Genomic DNA, 23270 nt, shown 5'->3' with positions numbered 1-23270 from the left:
GGTTCTGTAATTGCATTGGTGATTTACGATTTTCCATGCACTCTGGGAGAGCAATACAATTGGCCAGGATTTCATTGGTATTTATAGGGCTCAACGGTTGGTTCTGAGACCTTAATGTTGGGTGGGAGCCTCAGCACATCTTGGGACTACAGATGAGCATGGGCGTAGATCTGCAGTGATCCACAGCGGTCTGTTTTTCTCTGACAAGTGGAGCATGCAAGTTCACTTGAATGTGATCAGTCCAAGCAGTGACGTCATGTCGGCCTTGAAAATAAAGTGCTTGAATGTTTTTTAATGGAGTCATTTCTCTCCACGTTCTACATTCTGCAAATGCTGATGGTTTATCTTTTCGTTGTCAATCGATTCTACAAAGAGTATGAAGTTACAATAAGCACTGCAACAACATTTCTCTGCATGCTGTGTTTTTTATTCAAGCCTTGTGTTATTGTTTGGGGAGCATTTGGATTTTCCATGTCCTCTGCCATTAGAGTCTGGTAATCCAGCAGTATCTTGTGATTTGTAGCCTTTGTCCTCCTTTTAATCAATGGCAGACTTGAAATGCTTGTTGAAATACTGCATTTCTGAGGGGAAGGCTGTCCCATGGAATCCCACAATGCCACACCATCCACTCACTGGGAGGAACATCAGGTTTCAGGCGGACCATCCCAGTCCCCTATTTCTCAGTCCCCTCGTAAAAAAGGACGTGGAGCTCCTCCAACTAACCACAGCAGGTACTGATGATGGGATGTATGTGTTGGGAAGAGCACAGTCCTGTAGGAACATTTCTTTGGGGGGGTTTGGATGCTCTTCTAAACACAGATGGTCAGCTTCCCCCACAGACGGATAATTTTTTCTGTAAGCCCATCTTCTGTTTCTACAGTTAATACCCTGAGTGCATCAATGTACTTACTACAGCGTTACTTCCTATAGAAAGGAAAGATTATTTTGGCAGATTTAAAGAAGTTGAATTTTCACAACACAGCATCTATTTCTCAAATGTCCCCTGGCATTTTATATCTTTTGGCATTTGTTACTGAATGTTGTTAATTTAATTGAGCAACTAAATGCAAAAGCCAATTTGGCTAGTTAGAGAGAGAGAGATATGTGATTCCTGCATTGGAGCAGGAATGTATGTTCTCAATGTCCATGTTCTTGTAATTAGGAGCCCCCCTGTTATTGTCTCAACATGAACTGCATTCACCACTTCACTTCCTTATCTCACAGCCCCGCCTGATCGATACATTTGAAGTCATTTCTGCAGAACTCTATAAAGAGCTAAGAGACAGCAGAGCCTGCTTTTTTGTCTGTCTATCAAAAGCTTTCAGTTGTGTAGCCTAAAGTTTTCCTTTAACCCCCCCGCGCACCCTCCACCCCCAGTTATTTCGGTACTTAGACAAGGTTATCTAGGACATGTCGACCACATGGCACCAATAATCCATAACTCTGCATTTCTACATTTCTACCTCAACCACTTGTCACAGCACCTTAACACATTTGCCACGTCTTTTTCACTCCTATGCCTTATGTAAACTTGTGAATCTTCAAAACAGGCAGGGGGCCAGCAAACGACCCTTTAGGGCAAATAATGGAATGCCTGTTGCACACTATCCAGTCCATAACCCACATTCTATACAGCATTAAATAAAAACGCTTTTCTCAAAGGTTTAGAGGAGGCGTGACATAGAATAAATTGACAGCCTTTGTACCTGTAACTTGTCCTTGATATGCCATATATGATTGCTTCTAATAAGCGCAATGTTATCCTAATTGAGATATGATAGGTTATTTATAACGCGCTTATTATCCAGAAGTTTCTAAGCACGGACCCGTGGATCAAGCACGTTGCCACTGGGCTATCCTCCCGAGAAACTGAACGTTTAGTTCAAAATGAATCAACATTCTGACTGAAGTGATGACAATGATGCAAAAGTACCTGGATGATCCATGAATGTACTCGTCTTTCTTTGGTACATGATGAGACAATCTCTCAATAAAATGCATGTTCAGATATGCTGGGTGTTGGTGATGCTTTTCATTTCCTGAGAGAACAGAATATCACACTGACTGGATTTTAGTGGTACTCTAATTTTTCTTGAAAGAGCAATAAACCAGTCACTAAGTTCAGAGAGTGACACATTTCTTTCCTGGGGAATCATTACATCTGGCTTTAAACACATGAACTGTTTTCCTAAGGAAACAGAATATTGCAGAGACTGAGTCCGGAGAATGGCACATGCTTTTTTTCCAGAAGGAGCACCACATTTAATGGTTGACATGTATGTATTTTTTCTGAGGGAAGTGTAAATGACAGTGACTGGACTCAAATAGTGAGGCATACTTATGCCTAAGGAAGCAGAACATCACAGTGAATGGGTTTTTACAGATTTATGCTATTTTGTTCCTGGGGAAACAGGATATTACAGTGAGTAGATTACACATATTTATTTTCCTGAGATAACCGAAAAGCAAAGACACTTAGTTTGGAGCATGTCATGTGATTTCTCAGTGAGGGAACAGAAAATGACACTGACCAAGCAGCATGTGATTTTTTCCCCGAACGGATATAAATAAAATTAGTACCCCGGCGAGAGACAATCAGAATGAAACAAGCATTCTGATTGGCTCTCGCAAGGTCCATACCCGGCCGGGAATCCCTCTGTCGGGATTCCACAGCCTTTTTCCCCGGCGAGGGGCGTGGCAACCCCTCAGCCTATGGGGAGGCTCGAAGCGGGGCCTCCCCGCGGCTGAGAGGCTGCTTTCGCTCCCCGCCGGGGACTCGGGCAAGTATTTTTTTTTCTCCCTTCCCTCTCCTCCCTCCCTCCCGCCCCCCCCCAACTTACCCTCTTGTTTCTGCATCCCCGGCGGGGGACAAGGGAGTTCTCCAGCCGTGTGGAGACTCGGAGCGGGGTCATCCCCGCTCCGCGCCTCCACACGGCTGGGGGCTTTCCTCGTCCCCTGCTGGGGACGCAGGTACATTATTTTTTTCCCCTCCCACTCCCACCCTTCCAACCCCGCTTACCTTTTTCTTGATTCTTTTTTGCATCCCCGGCGGGGGACGAGGGAAGTGTCCAGCCGTGTGGAGACTCGGAGCGAGGCCATCCCCGCTCCGTGCCTCCACACGGCTTGGGGCTTTCCTCGTCCCCCGCCGGGGACGCAGGTGCGTTTTTTTTTTTGTTTGTTTTTTTTCCCTCCCAACCCCACTCACCTTTTTCTTGATCCTTTTTTGGGAGCGGACGCGCTGGGAACACATATGTTCCCAGCGCGTCCGCTCCCGATGACCGCCATGGAAAGGGAAAATGGACTCTGTTTTCCCTTTCCATGGCGGCGGCCATTTTCTTGGCCGTTTCTTTTTTTCTGTCCCGAAACGCCATAGCGTTTTGGGACAGAAAATAATTGCTTTTAGTACCCCGGTCACACAAATATTGCGGGCCGGAATACTAATAGCAATATGACCCTCGCGGCGGGGGCATTACCGACTCTGGTAATGCCCCAGGGCCTTCGTTAAGGCCCTCACTTCGCTCGAGTCGGTAATGCCCCCGCCGCTCGGGTCATATTGCTTAATTAGTGACTGCTGAAAGTGACACACTATAATCACATGAACATTATATCCTGAGGGCTCAGAAAATCAATTACTGGCAGAGAGTGACAATCATGAGCATTTCCTAAGGAGGCCGGAAATCAGCGACTAGGTAGTTGAGAAAAAAGCAAGCTCAGTAAAACAGCTGAGAGATTATACATATATTGTCTGTTAATGAAGAGATAAACAATGATTGGCTTAGAGTGGCATACATGATTTTTCCTCCGGGAGCAGAACACCATTCTGACTGGTCCTAAAGTGTAACTAGGATTATTTCCTGAGAGGACTGAACATCATTGACTCACTGAGAGTATTATAAAATATTTTTCTTAGGCAGGAACCCAAATCAGTGAATTGAGAGAGGGCCTGACTAATGTGAGAACAAGTCAAGTGAATGTTCAGGCTCAAACATGCTCTGCGTGGGGGTTGGGTGGCGATGGGGTTTGTGGGGAGCGGTGCAGGCCGGTAGGGAAGATAGTTAAACTACTTTTTTTTCGTACACTTCGACCACTGGAACAAAGTCTAAAGTCCCGAAATACAGTGTGTTGACACGAGTGAACCCGGCTGAGGGATGTCCACAGTGAACTGTACAAAATGACATTAAGATTTGTGAAAGTCACCAGATAAGTTGCATTGAAAGCCATAGTAAACCCAATCGAGGGAGGCGAGCAGTCGAGTTAGATCTGAGCCCCGAAGAGGGGGATCAAAGAGTGAAAAGCCAACACTCATCGACCAGTGAGTGCAACAAACCAAAATATAGAGGGAAAGCCTTTTTGAATGCATGACCTGCCAGAGTGAACCCGACAAAGAGAAGTTATATTCTATAGGTGTCTGAGCCCGAAAGATGGGGAACCCAGGGATGAAGTACTATCACCCGAATAAAGCGAAGAACTTTTTGTTGAACTTTTGTTTTGATACTTCGAACCTGATAGGTCCTCGAAAGCAAGATATCATTAAGCAAATTTCTCGGGATCTGCGCCCGGAAGAGGGGAATCCAGGGGCGAAAAGCATCACCCAATGTATATGTGAAAAGGAACTCATTGTTTGTTATTTTGACACATTAGGTCTATGGAGGCAGGAGACATTTTTGTAGAAAAGAGACTTAACCCCCGAAAGCCCTGATTGCTGAAAGGAAAACTGTTAGCTTGTTCTGGGAAAGCTCGAGCATGTGCTGTGTTCCAAAGAACTACCTTGTCCCGTGGTGAAAACGTGGGGAAGGGAGACCCCAAGTACCGCATTCTGACATTTTATTTCTAAACACTTCCTTCTTTCTTAAGAACATTATCCCACACTTCTTTTTGTATTTAGTGTAAGGATTTGCAATAGGTTTTTCTTAGTATAGGCCCTTTTTATTTGACACAGTGCCACTAGGACTGCCTTATTATTGTTTGATGGTCGAAGCTTGCTTCCATCTTAGATTTAGGTTTAAATTAGGCATTTTTTCCAACCTACCTTTACAGTTTAATAAACGCCCTTGAACTGTGATCAAATGTGTCTGTTTTTACTGTTGCCACCATGAGTTCCTTACACAAGGTACAATCAGCAATGTAATTATCACATCTGAGCAGGTCACGATATTCCAGTCTCTTAACCTCACGCATATACCAGAAAATGTTACAGAACATGACCTGGACAGAATATGATCTGGGATCGTTCACAAAAATAAGGAATAAGTATGCAGCCCTGAACCATATTTCTTAATACATGCAATACATTCGACTTTCGAGGTTCTGCAAACCATGGGGCAAAATCAGAATATGGACATTGCTTTCTACAGGCAGATCATAACCCATAAAAGTGTAGTAGGCAGAATGTCTACTTCCCCATGAAACAATATTTACAGCAAGCAGGATTTGGGACAACCATAAGCATGACATAAGACAGGGTCTAAAATAGTGCATTATTGTCAAATACACTTCTAAGCCCACATTGGATTGAAGAGGTACATATAATCTCAGTGTGGTTTTGTAAACATCCCCCTTAAGTCGTTGGTGAGAATGGCTCTAAAGAAATACGGCTTAATAACTATTGAGGTTGTTTACCATGATCTGGGTGGAAAACCCAGGGTAATTACATCCGTTTTCCCATACATCAGCCATTCCATAGTGGATGTTGAGGAGTGCAGAAAACCAATATTAGAACTAGATGGTTTAGTGTGGTCTTCAGATTTGTCAAGATTGAAGCCTATACATTGAAAGGGGCTAATTTTTAAATTGTTTACAATTGCGGCTATGTCTTGGGTTTGCTGAGTAAATCTGTCGGGTCCCCTCCATGGGTAAAGGGTAAAATACATATGTTACTGTGGTTTGCACTACCTTTAGAAGTTGTTTGAGTAACCTTATTTCTGTGTGCATCATGTTTGGATTATTTGAACCCCAAAGGCAAATAGCATGCAACCCAATGGCTACAGTTTATGCATTGTAAACTTGGCCATGGTTAGGGACCGGGAAAGGGTTTCAGCCCAACCATGGGAACTGCACAATAAAGCATGGAACTCTATGGCCATGACAGCCAATTACATCTGTCATCTTCCTTTACAAACAATTGGAAAGGGTAGTTGGCTCCCAAATTCAAAATGCGGCTGAGACAAGTAATATGCTGGATATAGCTCAGCACGGTTTCAGACCTTTGCGTAGCACGGAATTAGTGACCCTGTCAGTGATGGATCATCTGAGGTTCAAAGCCGACAAGAATGAAAGAGGGGACTTGATCCTCCTGGATCTGTCGGCGGCCTTCGATGCCGTCGATCTGAGCCACAAACCTGTTTTCTGAGCACTAGCTCTTATTGTCTCAGCCTCTGATCAATTATGATGTGGTGTTTTGACAACAATATTTTATTTTTTTATCTCTCAGTCAGTCTTTGTCACAAAACAAACAACAACAGTGTGTGAGCCGTGCTGGTGCTACAGTGATAGTTACCAGTTCCATAAATAACCCTCAGCCAGAAGGTGACAGCGCTGGGCATCAGGCTGGTCACGGCAGCATAAGGATCTACTCATCCTAGATGACATTGGCGCTCCTCAGCTACTGGAATAACTGGCACCACTATTGCAGCAGGGTGGGTAGCTGGGGTGCATGGTCTGGGTCGCTTGAGGGGGCATTTGGAAAGGTATTTTGGGCCTCCTAACTTCACAAACCATGGAACCAACTTCCAATGCGCAACAGAGCTCTATCCAGCCCCCTGAACATCACAAAATGTGGATTCAACGCTCAATGTGCATGAGAGGTCTCCCTCCATCTTATCCTTCTCATGCTACAAACTAATTTGCAATGCACATAAGGCCTCAGCACACAGCAACCCAACCATCATAAACAATGCAACCAACTTCCAATGCACATTAGAATTCTCCCCATGCTCCTGTCCTTCATGCACTTTGGAAACCAATCCCAGTGTTTAGAAGAACACCGCATACACCCTCTTGCCAATCACAAGCTGTAGAACCTACTTCCTTTGCACGGAACACTGCCGAAGGTTGCTATCCAGTAATAGACGCATGTTTGCTTGCAATCCACACATTCTTAAATAAGTTAATAAAATAAGTAGTTTTTACAGACCTCTGGAGCATACAAATCTATTCATTGTATATGTAGCACATTGATGTGCGATGTGCCATTCAGAGTGGTGAGGCTGATGATACATGGGGCATTTCAGTTCAGTGAATAGGCATTATCCTAATTGTAGCAGGATGACCTCAAGAAGGGTTCCAGACGGGCTTCAGAAGAGGGACACGGACTGACTTGAACGGTTTTATAGTGAGATACTTGAAGGAGGAATCGATGAGGGTGGGAAGTCTTTTGCTTTACATCGCGGCCATCAATTACTCCCAGGCATTCAACTGTATAAACCGCAACCTTTGTGGCAAAAATGGAGGAATTGGTCAATCCCACCAGCTCTCCTGGACGTTCTGGTACATCTGTATGATTTAACCTTTCTCCAGGTGCGATTAAACGGGCAGAGTGCCCTGACGGAGTGCTTTGAATCTAAAAGAGGCCTCTTCTAGCGCTGCATTTGAGCTCTCTGCCTGTTCAATCTTTACCTGTCAGACCTCTAAGAGTTCTTGAATAAATATGTGTTTTCACCCCCTAGATTGTGAACTCTGACAGTCCTCTATCTCACTTATGCTGATGAGGTTATCCATCTAGATTGAGCCCCGGTGGGGTCGCAGAAACAGCTTGACTTGATCCGAAACTATTTAGTGAGGGAATAGCTCAGCATAAATAAGAATAAAACCAATATCATCAAGTTTCACCACAATGTTAATAAAAGTATGGGCTTTGCATGGTCAATTGGAAATTCGAAGATAATACAGAGGGTGTTGTGAACCTTAGCTTCGGATTGGATGTGGTTGACAATTTGGGGATCTTGTCATCTCGCATAATGGATGAGACAAAGCAATTATCCACTCAAATGTGAAAGGGTCTGCCGGCTAGAGTCTGACGTTTTTCAATATACCCTCTCCTAACATTTTATAAGATGAAAGTAGTTTCTAAGCTACTTTATGGTATGGAGATTGGCAATAAGACCGGGTCTATCGATTTTGATAAGGTAGAGTCCAGAGTGTGGAAAGTGGCCCTTAAACTCCCTACCTGCATCCCAATTGAGGTTCTACGGTTTGAACTGGGTTTGGTATCCCTGGGCGGTCACTTAGTGTGGAAGATCTTGACGCTTTACAGAAAGTTGTTAGTCCCACCAGAAGGGTCTCTATGTGCAGACATCGGAAAGATTATGAAGTGCCCTCTTTGTTGCCCATTGGTGAATTTCAGAAAACTAGCAGATGAGATCCTGTTTAAATGTGAGCAATGTTGAATGCTCTCTCATTTCTAATCCAATGCTGGTAGAAAAATTACTATTTGAATATGATTGGATACAAACAAAAATGTCTAAAAAGATAGCCTTTAGATTGTAAAATCCCCTCTTGATAAACTGGTGGGAGCTATCCCAAAATATCTAAAACAAATCCCAAATGCATATTGGCTCCAACAGTTTCTGAGGTAGACACTGAATCTGCTCCTGACAGGAGAAATTAGTTGGATTAGGTCACCTCTGGAAGGGGCCAATGAAGGATGCAGCAATAATGAAGAGGTGTTTCAGACTAGAGAACATATCTTGGTGGCCTGCCCTGCATTGGAGTCTGAAAGATCGTTTCTGTTAGGACAATTTATTCATAACCAGGAATATGTAATAATGGGGGATCTCTTCTACAGAATTTCTAGTAGGGAGGAAACAGCAATGATGACTTCAGTTGTTAAAACTCCTGCGAGATGCAGGACTAATTTGACTCAGATGGCGATCAGTGTGTATGTGTAGTGATGCAGAACATGTGGGTTTTGTTGAGTATTGTGGATTTCAATTTTATCAATTCTGTTTTGTTATTTTATTGGACATTCTAATGATAGATATTTATAAGAATTGTATTATGGAAATATTATTTGTATTATGTTTATCTGTGTAAGATTTTGTGTGATTGTTTTTTATGTGTAAGGTTGGGTATGAACAAGCAACGCACAAATAACATTTTTTTTAAAAAGAAGGGATGTGCCTGCCCTGAAACATTGTCACCATGTTTTGCTCTGCAGGGCCACTAATTAATATGATTCTTTAAACTTACATGCATGAAGCCTTTGAGCACCTTATTTTGAAACAGTAACTGAAGTTCAAAAGGCATCTGTGTAGATACCCTGTGTTCTTCTAGTGCAATCAGATATAGGAGATGGTTGGGTGGCTCACCCACTGCCCTTTTTATTCCTGAAGAGAGGAACCAAGACAAGTGTTACAACGAACCTCTGCGATGTCTATGGGTACCTCCGTCCCCCAAGCTCCAGCGAAGGAGAAAAGGGCCGTGAGTACGGGCACCAGGCACTGCAAAGGAAAAAGCAGGTGAGTGTAAGTACACGGTAAAGAATATGGGAATACTCAATAATCAAGATAATGGAGTGGGACCTACCAATCAGGAAGGGTAACCAGGACGGGAAGACAGCCGGGAAGGTAGGTGTTCAGGACCCCCACATTTAGGGGCTGTACGTGGTGCTGAGCCGAAGTCCAACCAAAGCACCCTTGAGTCAGGGAGTTTCCAAGGCGGTTCAAAGTAGTGTCCCAAGAAAAACCGGGTCCAAAACCCAAGAGATACAATCGTTGAAAGTTCCAAAAGCCAAGTCCGTAATCCGTAAGCAGGTCCAATGATTCACGCCAGAGAGTTCCAAAATCCGTGTAAGCAATAGTTCAAGCAACCAAATCCAAGGGGCAGGCAAAAACAGTCCAGAAATAATCAGAAGCCAGAGTTCAAAAACCAGAGTTCCAAGATCCAACACAACGCCACTCGTATCGCCGGAAACAGCTGAGAAGCGCGGAGACTCAGCTTCCGCGTTCTTTTAAACCGGTGTTCGGGTTACGTGAGCGACGCAGCATATCACGTGACCCTCGCAACTGGGGAGCAGCAACATGATTGGACGAGCGGGCCGCTCCTACGGCAAAACGTAGGCGTTGCCTAGGTGACCAGGACGACGGGGTGGTGAGGCTCAATCCACCCCAGCGCCATCGCGGCCACAGTCTCCAAGCTGTCATGCGCCGCATTCCTCTTCCGGGGAGTCCGGCACCCTGGCCTCTAAAGGGGGGCGCTCGGCCAAGGCCACCGCCGTAGGTAAGATGTCGCTGAGAGATGGGCGGTGTTGCGCTGCGCTGGGAGGTGGGTGGTGTTGCGCTGCGCTGGGAGGTGGGTGGTGTTGTGCTGCGCTGGGAGGTGGGCGGTACTGCGCGGATCGTAACAGAACCCCCACCCAAAGGCCCACGTCCACGTGGGCAGGACGGATGCTCTCGATGGAATCGTGATACAAGCAGGGGGGCATGAACCTGAGACGCAGGCTCCCAAGACCTCTCTTCCGGGCCGAAGCCAGCCCAATCAATCAGGTAGTACAAGACCCCATTACGAAGGCGCGAACCCAATATGTCCTTCACCTCATATTCATCGGAGGACCCTTGCACCAGAGGAGCCGGCGGTAGTAGTGGTCTCGTGAGGGGTCGGCAAGGTTTCAACAGGTAAGTATGAAACACCGGGTGAATGCGCCAAGAGGAAGGAATGGTTAGACGAAAGGCCACTTGGTTAATGACCCTCGAAATACGGTACGGGCCAACAAAACGGGGAAGGAGCTTACGGCAACCAGGTATCCGCAGGTGACGGGTGGACAACCACACCTTATCCCCAACCGAGTAACAAGGGCTCGGGGCACGATGTCTATTGGCCGCACAGCACATGGCAGTCTGGGCGTCCTTTAAATGCACCAGGGTCTGAGCATGTACGCTTTTCAGATCCCTAATGCAGTCAGCAGCCGCAGGAGTTAATGTATTGGAGAAGTCAGGAATGGGAAAGACTCGGGGATGTTGCCCATACATGGAATAAAACGGAGAGAAACCAGTGGCAGAATGAGGTGCGTTGTTATATGCGAATTCCGCAAGGTGCAAAACTTGGAACCAGGTATATTGATGTTGGAGAGAAAGGCAGCGGAGATACTGTTCTAGTGTTTGGTTACAGCGTTCGGTCTGGCCGTCAGTTTCGGGGTGATATGAAGACGAGAAACGAGCATCAATCCCCAAGAGGCGAGTGAGGGACCGCCAAAACCTAGAGGTGAATTGGGAGCCCCTATCGGAAATGACTACTGAAGGTAATCCGAAGAGACAGAATACCGATTGGAAAAACAATCTGGCTAGTGTTGGGGCTGATGGGATGCCGGTGCATGGAACGAAACGTGCCATTTTGGTGAATGCATCCACCACAACCCAGATGGTATCATGCCCCTGGATCCTCGGCAGATCAGTTATAAAATCCATGGTTACAGTGTGCCAGGGACGGGGAGGTATGGGCAATGGTTGAAGCAGACCCAACGGGCGTCCTCTAGTGTTTTTACATTGAGCACAAATTGGACAGTTTAGAACATAGTTGGTTACATCTCGACGCATGGACGGCCACCAACACCATCTCCTTAATAGTGTGAGGGTCTTTTGTTGTCCCGGATGTCCGTTGACTGGGGCGTCATGAGACCATTCGAGAGCCTGAATGCGTGTGTCCGTGGTGGGGAGAAACAAGAGGCCTTGCATGAAGGGTAACCCTTCACGATACTCTAAATCCCAGTCACTCATTTCATCGGAGTGCGTAGAAGCCCAAGTGCGAATGGCACTGACTAGGTCGATTGGAGGGGTACATAGACAGATGACATGGTTTTTTTCTAAGATGTGTTCAGGGTACACAGGAAGAGACTCTCCACCTTGTAGGCGTGAAAGAGCATCTGCTTTACCATGACCAATGCCAGGACGGTGTCGTATGACAAAGTCATAGGCGGAGAAAAACAGGTGCCAACGGACTTGTCGACTGTTTACGCATTTCAGGTTCGCCATATCTTGCAGGTTGCGATGATCAGAATAAACAACAATTTGGTTTTTTGCTCCCAACAAATGGTGTCTCCAAACCTGAAATGCGTCTTTGACAGCGAGCAGCTCTTTTTCGGTTACAGTGTAATGTAGTTCGGTAGCGGTGAACTTGCGGGAGTGATAGGCAACGGGGTGTAATAACCCCGAGATGGGACAATTTTGCGACAACACCGCACCTAATGCGAATGACGAGGCGTCTGCCTCCACTATAAAAGGCAGCTCCGCGTTTGGGTGTTGCAGAATGGGTGCGGAAGTGAAGGCGGCCTTTAATGTCTCGAAGGCCAGATCCTGTGCTTTCGCCCAAGTGTATGGTTCTCGAGGGCTGGTCAGGCGGGTAAGTGGTGCAGCTATGGAGGAAAACCCCGCAATAAATCTCCTATAAAAATTTGCGAACCCGAGAAATGATTGTAAAGCCTTGAGTGTCGTGGGTACAGGCCATTTCAAGACAACATCAACCTTGGTGGCATTCATGGAAAGGCCTTTAGGAGTGATGTGAAACCCTAAGAAATCCACTTCGGAGACATGAAAGAGGCATTTTTCAGGTTTGGCGAATAAGGCATTGGTCCTGAGTCTATGGAGTACTTCTCTAACGTGAGTTACGTGTAAAGAAAAAGAAGAGGAGTATATCAGAATGTCGTCTAGATAGACTATGACGAATATATCTAGGATATCATGGAAGATGTCATTTATGAATCTCTGAAATGTCGCCGGGGCATTGCAGAGTCCGAAAGGCATAACGGTATATTCATAGAGTCCATGTCGGGTGCAAAAAGCGGTTTTCCACTCGTCCCCTTTTCTAATTCGGATAAGATTGTAGGCCCCCCTGAGGTCGAGCTTGGTAAACATTACCGCGTGAGTAAGATTGTCTAAAAGGGGGTTTATTAAAGGAATCGGGTAACGATTCTTAATGGTGATTTGGTTGAGACGGCGGTAGTCTACACAAGGACGTAGGTCCCCTTCCCTCTTAGGAACGAAAAAGATAGGACTGGCAGCAGGGGACTGTGATGGCCGAATGTGGCCTATTCTTAAGGCGGTCTGTAAGTAGTCCTTGAGAGCCTGATCTTCCGTGGGTGACAAGGAATAGATCCGACCACAAGGAATTGCGGCCTCCGAGATGAGGTCGATGGGGCAATCATAAGGTCTGTGGGGCGGGAGTTCTTCAGCCTTTCCTTTATCAAAAATGTCCAGGTAATCCCTGTATTCTGCAGGTATGCCAGAAGCGGTGACTCCTATGACATGGTTAGGAGGATCTGACTCCATATCCTGCACATCCGTGAGCTGCAAGTGAGCCAAAGCACCCAGCACTTGGGAAGGAGAGGTCACCGATTCTGGGTATACCAAACAATGATCTTGACAGTAGGGGGATTCGAAGAACACTTTACTCTGGGTCCAATCAATGATAGGGTTGTGGGTTCGCAACCACGGAAGACCCAAGATGAGACCGTACTGTGGTGTCGTGATAAGATCAAATGACAAGGTTTCTTTGTGTTTTTCGTGGATGACCAGGGTTAAAAGAGCTGTCTGTTGCTTGATGGGGCCCGAAATGAGTGATGAACCATCAACTGCTTGCACAGGTTCCGGTCGTCTTTTGTTCAGGATGGGTAAGTTAAGCGAGGCAGCGAGGGCGATGTCAATGTAGTTCCCCGTGGCTCCTGAATCGATTGCCAAGCACACCTGATGGGGAGTGCTGCCAGGGAAAAAGAGAAGGGCCTGAATATGCATGGGTCCTGCAAATGTTGCAGGCGAGGGGGAAGAAAAGGGAGGACCCGTCCGAACCCCCTCATTTAGGGACGGGCTTTCCGAAAATCCTCCGCGTTAGGTTTAGGACGTCGAGGACATTCCCGGACATAATGTCCATTCAACCCGCAGTAAAAACATGCGTTGGAGGTCCGACGGCGTTCCCTTTCGGTAGCCGTAATGGGACTACGTACCCCACCTATTTGCATAGGTTCAGGAGGAGAATCGCTGGTATTGGGATTTGAAAAGGGAACGGGTCTTTTAGCCTCAACTCTTCTCTCAGCCCTTCGAGCATCGACCTGAAGTGTCAGATCCACAAGTTCGGGATATTGAGCTGGCAGGGAAGGAACTACTGCTAGTGCATCCTTCATTGCCTCATTTAGGCCGCGATAAAACACCACAGCCTTTTTATTTTCCGGCCATGCCGTCTCTACTGATAATTGATTAAAGCGAGTAATGTAATCCACTAATGAACTCTTACCCTGAACCAATTCTAGTAATTCTAAGTCCCGGGTTTGTGCTTTGTGCCTAGTATCAAACACTCTTGTCATTTCCGTGGTTAACAAATCGGAATCATATAATACGGGACTGTTTGTTTCTAACAGTGGGTTGGCCCAGGCGGCTGCTATGCCTCCCAGGTGTGAGAGCGTGAATGCTGCCTTCGTTGTGGAATCGGGAAAGGCTAAGGGGCGGCACAAGAAATGGAGTTTACATTGGTTAATAAATGTACGGAATTTACTGGGGTCTCCATGAAACTTTTCGGGGGGGGCCAAAGGAAACGGTGTGGGAACATAGATCGGGGTAGTATTCGGAGCAGGAGCTGGTGGGATCATCTGGGGAATATTGTCCCCGAATTCCGGATCAGGGGGGAGTGCATGACGTTCGCTTTGTATGGTGTCTAGCCGCTGATGAATGGCTGCCGTGGCAGCAGACATGTCGGCTCTGAGTACCGTGATAGCTTGTACCAGAGCAGCTACCTGGTCCCCGGCGGCGGCATCCATAGCCAAAGCAGAGAAGGCTTCTCAGTCTGTTACAACGAACCTCTGCGATGTCTATGGCTACCTCCGTCCCCCAAGCTCCAGCGAAGGAGAAAAGGGCCGTGAGTACGGGCACCAGGCACTGCAAAGGAAAAAGCAGGTGAGTGTAAGTACACGGTAAAGAATATGGGAATACTCAATAATCAAGATAATGGAGTGGGACCTACCAATCAGGAAGGGTAACCAGGACGGGAAGACAGCCGGGAAGGTAGGTGTTCAGGACCCCCACATTTAGGGGCTGTACGTGGTGCTGAGCCGAAGTCCAACCAAAGCACCCTTGAGTCAGGGAGTTTCCAAGGCGGTTCAAAGTAGTGTCCCAAGAAAAACCGGGTCCAAAATCCAAGAGATACAATCGTTGAAAGTTCCAAAAGCCAAGTCCGTAATCCGTAAGCAGGTCCAATGATTCACGCCAGAGAGTTCCAAAATCCGTGTAAGCAATAGTTCAAGCAACCAAATCCAAGGGGCAGGCAAAAACAGTCCAGAAATAATCAGAAGCCAGAGTTCAAAAACCAGAGTTCCAAGATCCAACACAACGCCACTCGTATCGCCGGAAACAGCTGAGAAGCGCGGAGACTCAGCTTCCGCGTTCTTTTAAACCGGTGTTCGGGTTACGTAAGCGACGCAGCATATCACGTGACCCTCGCAACCGGGGAGCAGCAACATGATTGGACGAGCGGGCCGCTCCTACGGCAAAACGTAGGCGTTGCCTAGGTGACCAGGACGACGGGGTGGTGAGGCTCAATCCACCCCAGCGCCATCGCGGCCACAGTCTCCAAGCTGTCACGCGCCGCCTTCCCCTTCCGGGGAGTCCGGCACCCTGGCCTCTAAAGGGGGGCGCTCGGCCAAGGCCACCGCCGTAGGTAAGATGTCGCTGAGAGATGGGCGGTGTTGCGCTGCGCTGGGAGGTGGGTGGTGTTGCGCTGCGCTGGGAGGTGGGTGGTGTTGTGCTGCGCTGGGAGGTGGGCGGTACTGCGCGGATCGTAACAACAAGGAACTAGGAACAGACAGCCCTATAATGTACAAAGCGTGTTAGTGTTGAGGCATACTAATGATTTGCAGTTCTATAGCTTGTCACACCTTGTCTGAATATAGCATACAAATATTTTGTACTTAATTGTACTTTTGTAGCTTTTTCCAAGAATCGCAGTTAAGGTCTGAAATATTCCGAAAGAAATAAAACAGTATTGCAGAGTAGCATTCCCCAGAGCAGTTTTCCTATAAACACTGTGGAATTCTCTAATTCTATAGCAAATCCCTACATGTGGTCATGGATAGCAACTCATGAAAGAGAAGAAGCAGACTTACCACAGCAAAGTGCAAAACCACTTAATTCAAAGACGAAAGCGTTAAATTTAATTAAAAAACAGCTGCTCCCCTACCATGTTTTTCTTTTGTTCATTGTGCACAGACCCTGGGAGTTCATCCCACACAAGCTATGGGCAATTCAGAAGGTGGATGTACTCAAAATGAAAATGATTGTAATGTGTTAAATGCACCAATGATGATAATAATGCCCATTCATTGACAATTTAGAATATAAATACCTGTAAAATAAGCATGTCCTGGCGCAAGTCATCGCCATGTTTAAAGATAATTCCAATGGTTTCATTGGATAAAGATGTTGAATCTGCACACTTGAACTCCAGCCAAAGTGGTTTCTTCTTTGATGCCATCACTTTACATTTTTCAACCTGAAAGGCAGAACATGCATTGTTTCCATGAGCAAAGCCAAAGTAAATTGAGAGTTTGTAATAGAATGAATGCAAAGTCCAAGTAAAGCACTTGCATATAGAATATTACAGACAAAAGCAAAGGCTGTATCACCTGTGCATAGTATATCTTGCTTCCAAACTCTGGCCGGTGCATCTTTCACACTGGCCTATCAGCCTTGATCACTGCATGCCAGAACCACACATACAGAAAATGCATTTAAACTTCCGATCCTGACTCCCTTTCGAAGCCTGAAAGGAAAAGGTTCAAGAAAGATCCAACCCAGGCCAGGCCTGCCCATTGCTGACACCTACATCAACACTTCTTCCAGGCAGACTATCACTGACATCCTCTTTGTTGCTCCTCTCCGGACGTATGGACTCCCCATATGATATCAGTCCTCTTCCCATTCTCTTCTTTGCCCATTAATGTTGTTAATGTTTACCAGAATGGCACTGTCATGACCCAGGGCTCTCAGCCCAACCTTCTCCTTCTCGATAGGCGTCCTCCATCTCTCATCAACTTCCTCCCTTCTCCTACGACTCCTCCTTCTGCCACCCCCATGGTCCCTTCACCACTACGATGGGTGTACGACATCCCTGTACCCCGCCTCAGAAGACCTTCAAAGGTGGCAACCAGTTTCACTTAGCTACCCTCAACTCTCGCTCTGCCATTAAACACTCCTCGAACATCTGTCACCTCCTTGAAGACTTTGACCTTGACGTCCATTCTCTCACTGAGACGTGGTTCACTGACAGCTCTGTCACTGCTTTTGACACAATCCTCCCTGAGGGCTACAAGAACCTCTCTTAGCCCAGGCCTTACCGGTCTGCAGGCAGAGTGTGTCATGCACTGACATCCATGACCTTGATCGTTATGGCCATGTTGGAGAATGCATACTCTGATACACATACCTGAGATCCCATTCCAAGATGGCCGAACTCTTTTGCACACTACAAGTCTGCCACGCCATAATGTTGACCCTAACATGCCTCAAGCTGATTTGAATGAGGAAGTATCTACTGAGGAGTACTCTGGAACAGTGCGTTGCAACGACATGTATGCCGAACCTTTGACACTTCTTGCTCTGTTTCTCCCTTGTGCCTGTCTCCTTCCTTGGTTCCTGTCTTCAGCCTTCGCCCTCCTGGTGTTTCTCCTGGATTTGTGTTCCTGACTTCCATTCTCGCCTTTCAGAGCCCTGCTTCTTCTTGTTCAACGACCACGAGACTGCTCCATCCTGAAGGCCATCAAGTCTGTGGATTCCGCTCAACACAACTACAGGGTTTTTTCCCCTGCATTGGGGTTTTTCTATTCTGGCACCATGCCGGAGTACACGCCTCCTCTTCACGTGTTGCTATTCACGGTAGGACCTGCGTGTACCTTGGCTGTTCACTGCTGCCCATATACAGCCCTGCAAAGATGATAAGGTATGTCTTTTGGTGCATGCATGTGTGACAGCATGGCCCTGATCTTGCTTCGTCTGCAGGCTTGATGTCTTTCCTATCCTCTCTCTGACCCTCGCCAACATCTACAAGGCCCATGGTCCAGTCTCCCTCTTCTTCCTTTTGGAGTGGCCTGACCTCACCTCTTCTCTCATGGCCTCTAGCTCCAAGATTCTCCTCTTCAGAGACTTCAATATTCACATTGACTCTCCCGATGAGGCCAATGGATTCTTCCACAGCCTCTGTGACTCTCTTTCCCTCACCATTCTTCCCTCCGGTTTCAACCACACAGTTGGACACACCTTGGATGCTCTCATCTCAGCAGACACCCCCATCACCAACTCTCTCCCTACACCGCTCTCCTGGTCTGACCATGCTCTGCTGTCCTCTCATCTGGATCTCTTGGGTCCCCCGGCTAAGCCTCTGCATGCACTGCCAGTCTCCTTCTGCGTCATTTGTCAGATTAAGCGACAGTCAGCTGCTTCTTTTGATGCCCCTTTCATTCCCCCTCCCACTGCAGCCACTGACTCTCACACTGACACAGCCCTTGCTAACCTTCTTCTCTCCATCTCCAACACCTGGACATCCTTGCCTCTGTCATGAGGATCCGCAGGAAGCCTGCCTACAAGTGCAACACCTGGTATGACTCCAACATAGCCTGTCTGAACCGCAAGTGCAGAGTTGCAGAACCGAAGTAGCTGGCCTCAAGCACCTGCTCCCAAGGCAACACAGAATCTCCATCTGCTCGAAAAAGACGGCCCATATCCAAGCCTGCATCTCTGGACCCACCAATAACATGGCTGAACTGTTCAAAATCTGCAAGGAACTTGCCAATCCTCCTGCAGTCTGCACTTCTCCTCTGCCATCCTAGGCCCTCTACACTGCACTAGCCCCCCACTTCACAACCAAAACTCAGGACATCCTGTCCTCACTCTCCTCTTCTCCCCTCCCTCCTCCCACACCCGCTCTCAACTCTCCCTTGGCCCCCCTCACCCATATCACCAGATGAGGTCTCTAAACAAATCCTCTCTATGAAAGTCTCCTCTAAACAGGTGCTCCACTGCTCCTCCAGAACTACCAAGGATAACATTGCCCCCCTTGCTCCAGCCTTGGCTGATTTCTGCAATCACTCCTTTGCCACTGGCTCCGTCCCATTACCCCTCAAGCACTCCCTTGTGCACACTCTCCTTAAAAAACCTTCTGCAAACCCTTGCTGACTTCCTAACTACCACCCTATCTCCATTACCCCCTTCCTGAGCAAACTCTTGGAGAAGTTGGTCATCTCCCAAATGATCCACCACACTGAATCTTGTGGTTGTCTCCACAACTCCCAGTCTGGCTTTAGAACAGCCAGAGTCACGGAAATTACTCTCCTGAACACCCAGGAAGACTTGCTCTTAAATCTCGATTCCACCTCTCCTTCCGTTTTCATCCTTCTCGATCTTTCTGCTGCCGTGATACGGTCAATCATGCCACCCTTATAAATCGGCTCTGTGATACCCTTGGCATCACGGACCTGGCACTGGACTGGATGACCTCTGTCCTATCTGACTGATCTTCCCGGGTTCAACTGGGCCCTTTCCTCTCCTCAACCACACTCTCCACCTGCGGTGTCCCTCAGGGCTCTATCGTCTCACCGTGGTTCTTCACCATCCATCTTGCCCCTCAGGCCCACTTGATCTCCACCTTCTCGCCTCACTTCCAGAGTTATGCAGATGACACGCAGCTCTCCTTCAACCTTCCCTCCACTGCCTCCTCTTCTTCCTCTCTCATTCTTGACTGTTTTACTTCTATTCAGGCATGGTGCGCTGCTAACGATCTCTGCCTTAACGCCAGTAAGACTGAGATACTTCTCATTGGCACTCCTTCCCTCCTACTCTCTTGCCGTCCTCCATGGGTCCCATCCCCTCACTCTCTTGTGAGGCTATAAACCTTGATGTCATCTTCGACTCCACTCTCTACTTCTCTCCACACATTGCAGACCTTGCCAAGAAGGCCCACTTTCAGCTGCACCTCCTCAGAGGCATTTCCCTTTCCTCACTTTCCCCCAGAAACTCATTGGGCCCCATTACGAGTTTGGAGGTAGCCATGCCACTTTTAGCGGCATGGCTACCCCCAAACCGGGTACCGGGTTCCAGGAATAGGGAATTACCGGGCCATTCCAACCTTGGAGGGCCCGGTAATTCCCTTTCCCGGGACCCGGACCCGGTACATCCCCATTTCCCATTTGAGCCCCCATAGGGGTCAATGGGAAAGGGGAGGATGCTAACAACAGGCCCATTAATGACGGGCCTGTTGTTAGCATCCTGGTCTGCTAGCGGGTCCCGCTAAGGACGTCTGGTCTGACCACCCTGCACTTATTGTTACTGCACTTGCAAGATCCGAATGACGCAAGGACTAGTAGGACCGTTATTGCTGTTTTCTTCGCTGTCCCCCCAGCCCCCTCCTTTTTGTCTTGTGGTGCCTTGAAACACCATTTGCTGTATAGGCACTTTATAAATAAATAAATAAATAAATACATAAATAAATAAATAAAATTGTCAGCTACTGAAGTCGAAAGACTCAAGATTTGAATCGGAAGAGCTAGTTTCAAATAATTCAGCCACATGTGGAGGGAAGGAATCCTTTTGAATGTGGTCAGGATTGCCTTATTTTGAACTAAAGGTGTCACAAAGGTATTTTTGAGTTGAGAGAAGACTAGCTTAGCTTCAAAATAGGTTTTGAAAATGGGCAAGGATTATTGATCGGTTACCTCCCCTTGAATTAATCAAACACAATAAAGAAGACAGAAACTATGGATTTATGAAGGGTGTGAGTCTGTGAAGCTACCTCTTTTCCTGAGCCTTCTATGAGCTGGTTGCTGCAATGGCTTAGGCCACGAAAGTCAGGCTCAAGGAATGTGTGGGAGAATTACCTATAATATATTATTTTTTCTGGTGCATTTGTTGCCTCGAGAAGAAATGTATCCCAAGGTCATTGCTTGGGATACATGGCTTGAAAAAAAAGCATACAAACTGCACGCAGTCCAGAGGCAGTGCAGGCAGTTTGCGGGAGCCGGTCTTGATGAGAGAATAACTTTTCATTAGGCTGATTTACTGCTGGATCTAGTTTGACAATCAAGTAGTCTAGGTTTGTGAATTGCAGTGCTCAGCGTATGTTAGGGAGAATTCTCAGAAATGTGCTAATTCCTCTCTACCTTCGAGACCCCCGGCAACTTTGCTGGATTTTGAGGACTTGAGAGAGACCCTTTTTCCCACTCTCTCAAGTATTTTAATGTGATTTTGTATGCTGTGTTTCTTTTGGTTGTGGAGTCTGACAAACTCCATAGGCATCATCTTTTACATTGTGTCACACAGCACCTTCAGTGCAGTGGTACAGGGAGGTCTTTCAGATTTCCCAAAGGTTTAAATACCTTCTCTTGGATAAACTACTGTTTCCAGGAGCAGTAAAGTTAAATTTACTTTACTTACATTTGTAACTTTCTAGACCCAGCACACACTATCTTACAATAGGGTGCTGGAGGGGTTACTTAGTATCCCCTTTGTCTAGCTTCTCATGTAACATTTTTATGTTACCCTTTCCTCGATGAATGGCTGGTGGCAGTGGTTTACTTTTTACTACCATTGTGTGTTTTTACCGCGCGCTACGTTCGCAGTCACAGTAAAGCACCCATGGGTGCCATTTTTGTCAAAATGGCCCGGTCTTCTTTTTTCACCATTTCTTTGTGGAAAGGTCCTTCTTGAGATTTACTCTGCACGCCAAACCAGGCTTGGTGCCTTTGTTCATTTTGTCTTTGGCAGGATTCACAAGTGAAGCCCACCTCTGGCTCCATGGTGTCTGGCGGGGGCAGGAAGTGAGGGAGGTACCCGAAATTCCCTGTGCTTAGTCTCCTAGTCTCCTAGGAGACAGTAATGCACTCTTAGGTGATTGGCCAGCTGGCTATCCGGCAAGGACAGCCACCCTGCTGGGTGACTGACAGCTAGGCTGGAATGAATGGGAGAAACCTGCATAAAAGGCAATGCCTTTTGGCTTGGATGAAGGAATCTGAAAAAGAACTTGGAAGAGACACCTGCTGCAACTCCTGGACAGTTGGTTTGCCCGGTGAAGCCCTGCTGCTGTGCTGAAGCTCTGAATTCGCGTATCGCCAGAGAAGCCCCGCAAGGACGATTTCTCCCTTTGAGTTGGTAGGACCAATGAACTCCAAAGTAAGCAGCCTGGACATCCTCTCGAAGCTGGTTGAATTTCCACTGCAGTCACTGCTGGAACCGAATAGCCAGGGAGAGGAACACCAGATTGTGTGGACTCCAGGAAGCAGGACTGACCGCGCCTGAGCCACCTCAACATAGGGCTGGACTCCAGATGCAAGGAGAGTCCATCTCAACAGCCAGGAACCGCGGTGTTGCTATTTGCGGTAGACGCGAGGAGCTGAAACACTGAAGACCCACTTGTTTGTAGTTTGCCGGTTGTGGTCGGTGACCGTCCCATTGCAGTGCAGGAGTCCCCAGAAGTCCTCCCTCTTGTACCCACGACTGAGGCACAGGAACACCAGGATCTGGAGAGCTGCACAGGAACAGAAGCCATCTGCTGCACTTTTCTTCAACCTAAAGGTACTGTACAGTCTAAGAGAAATTACCTCTTGTTGTGCCACCTTGCTTGTAGAGTTGCTTGCTTCTTTTACTACCCACAGGCCTAACAGCTTGTGACGCTGCATTTGATTCTACTTTTGCTACAAAGATTTCTAAAACATTGTGCAAGACTTTTACTTACTGCAAGAAGTGCTTCAGTTCACCTTGACTTTTGCTAACTTAACATTGGCTGGCCTGGCTCGCTGAATGACTTCTCTCCTCTGCTTATGTGTTTTGCCTTCCTTCCAGGTAAAGGTTAACTGACTTTGCATTGTTTTTTGTTTTTTTTTAAAGTACTTACCTGGTTAAGAATAATTGTGTAAATACTTGTCTTATTCTGAAACCTATTTTCTTTGAAACTCCTCTCAAAGATATTCTAAATGCAACAGTGATATATTAATGTCCACAACACCTTAGCTATTGAAGTCACCTGAGGGTGTAGGTAGTGTCTGTGGGTCATCCCAAATGGGTATTTGCTGATTTAGAAAATTAAGAGTGTGTATTTTTGAAGTGTAATTGTGTGTTGCTTTACATTGCTCCCTTCTGAAGAAGGCTTACTCAAACGGACTCTTAAATAAATTAACAATTATTTAATCGAGAAACCTTGTGTGTAAGAGTTTATTTGAATACTTGTCACTGTGAATCTCTGTGCAACTCTCCTACAGCTCACATTGACCCCTCTTGAGATAAGCATGGCTACTAGACCACACTTGTGTAGTACAG

At 46.9% G+C, this 23270-nt stretch overlaps 1 protein-coding gene across 1 annotated transcript in view; it reads right to left on the bottom strand.

Moving 5' to 3' along the window:
- PIK3CG (phosphatidylinositol-4,5-bisphosphate 3-kinase catalytic subunit gamma) overlaps positions 1-23270 on the bottom strand; it is a 380321-nt gene that overhangs the window by 174903 nt on the left and 182148 nt on the right. Inside the window, exon 6 of the mRNA XM_069629131.1 lies at positions 16315-16461. Coding sequence (XP_069485232.1) covers positions 16315-16461 — 147 coding nt within the window. The remainder of the gene's footprint in view (positions 1-16314; positions 16462-23270) is intronic.

Source organism: Ambystoma mexicanum, chromosome 12 (genome assembly GCF_040938575.1).
Source record: "Ambystoma mexicanum isolate Mex_15411 chromosome 12, UKY_AmexF1_1, whole genome shotgun sequence".
NCBI lineage: Eukaryota > Metazoa > Chordata > Amphibia > Caudata > Ambystomatidae > Ambystoma > Ambystoma mexicanum.
This window is presented reverse-complemented; position numbering and strand designations above follow the sequence as displayed.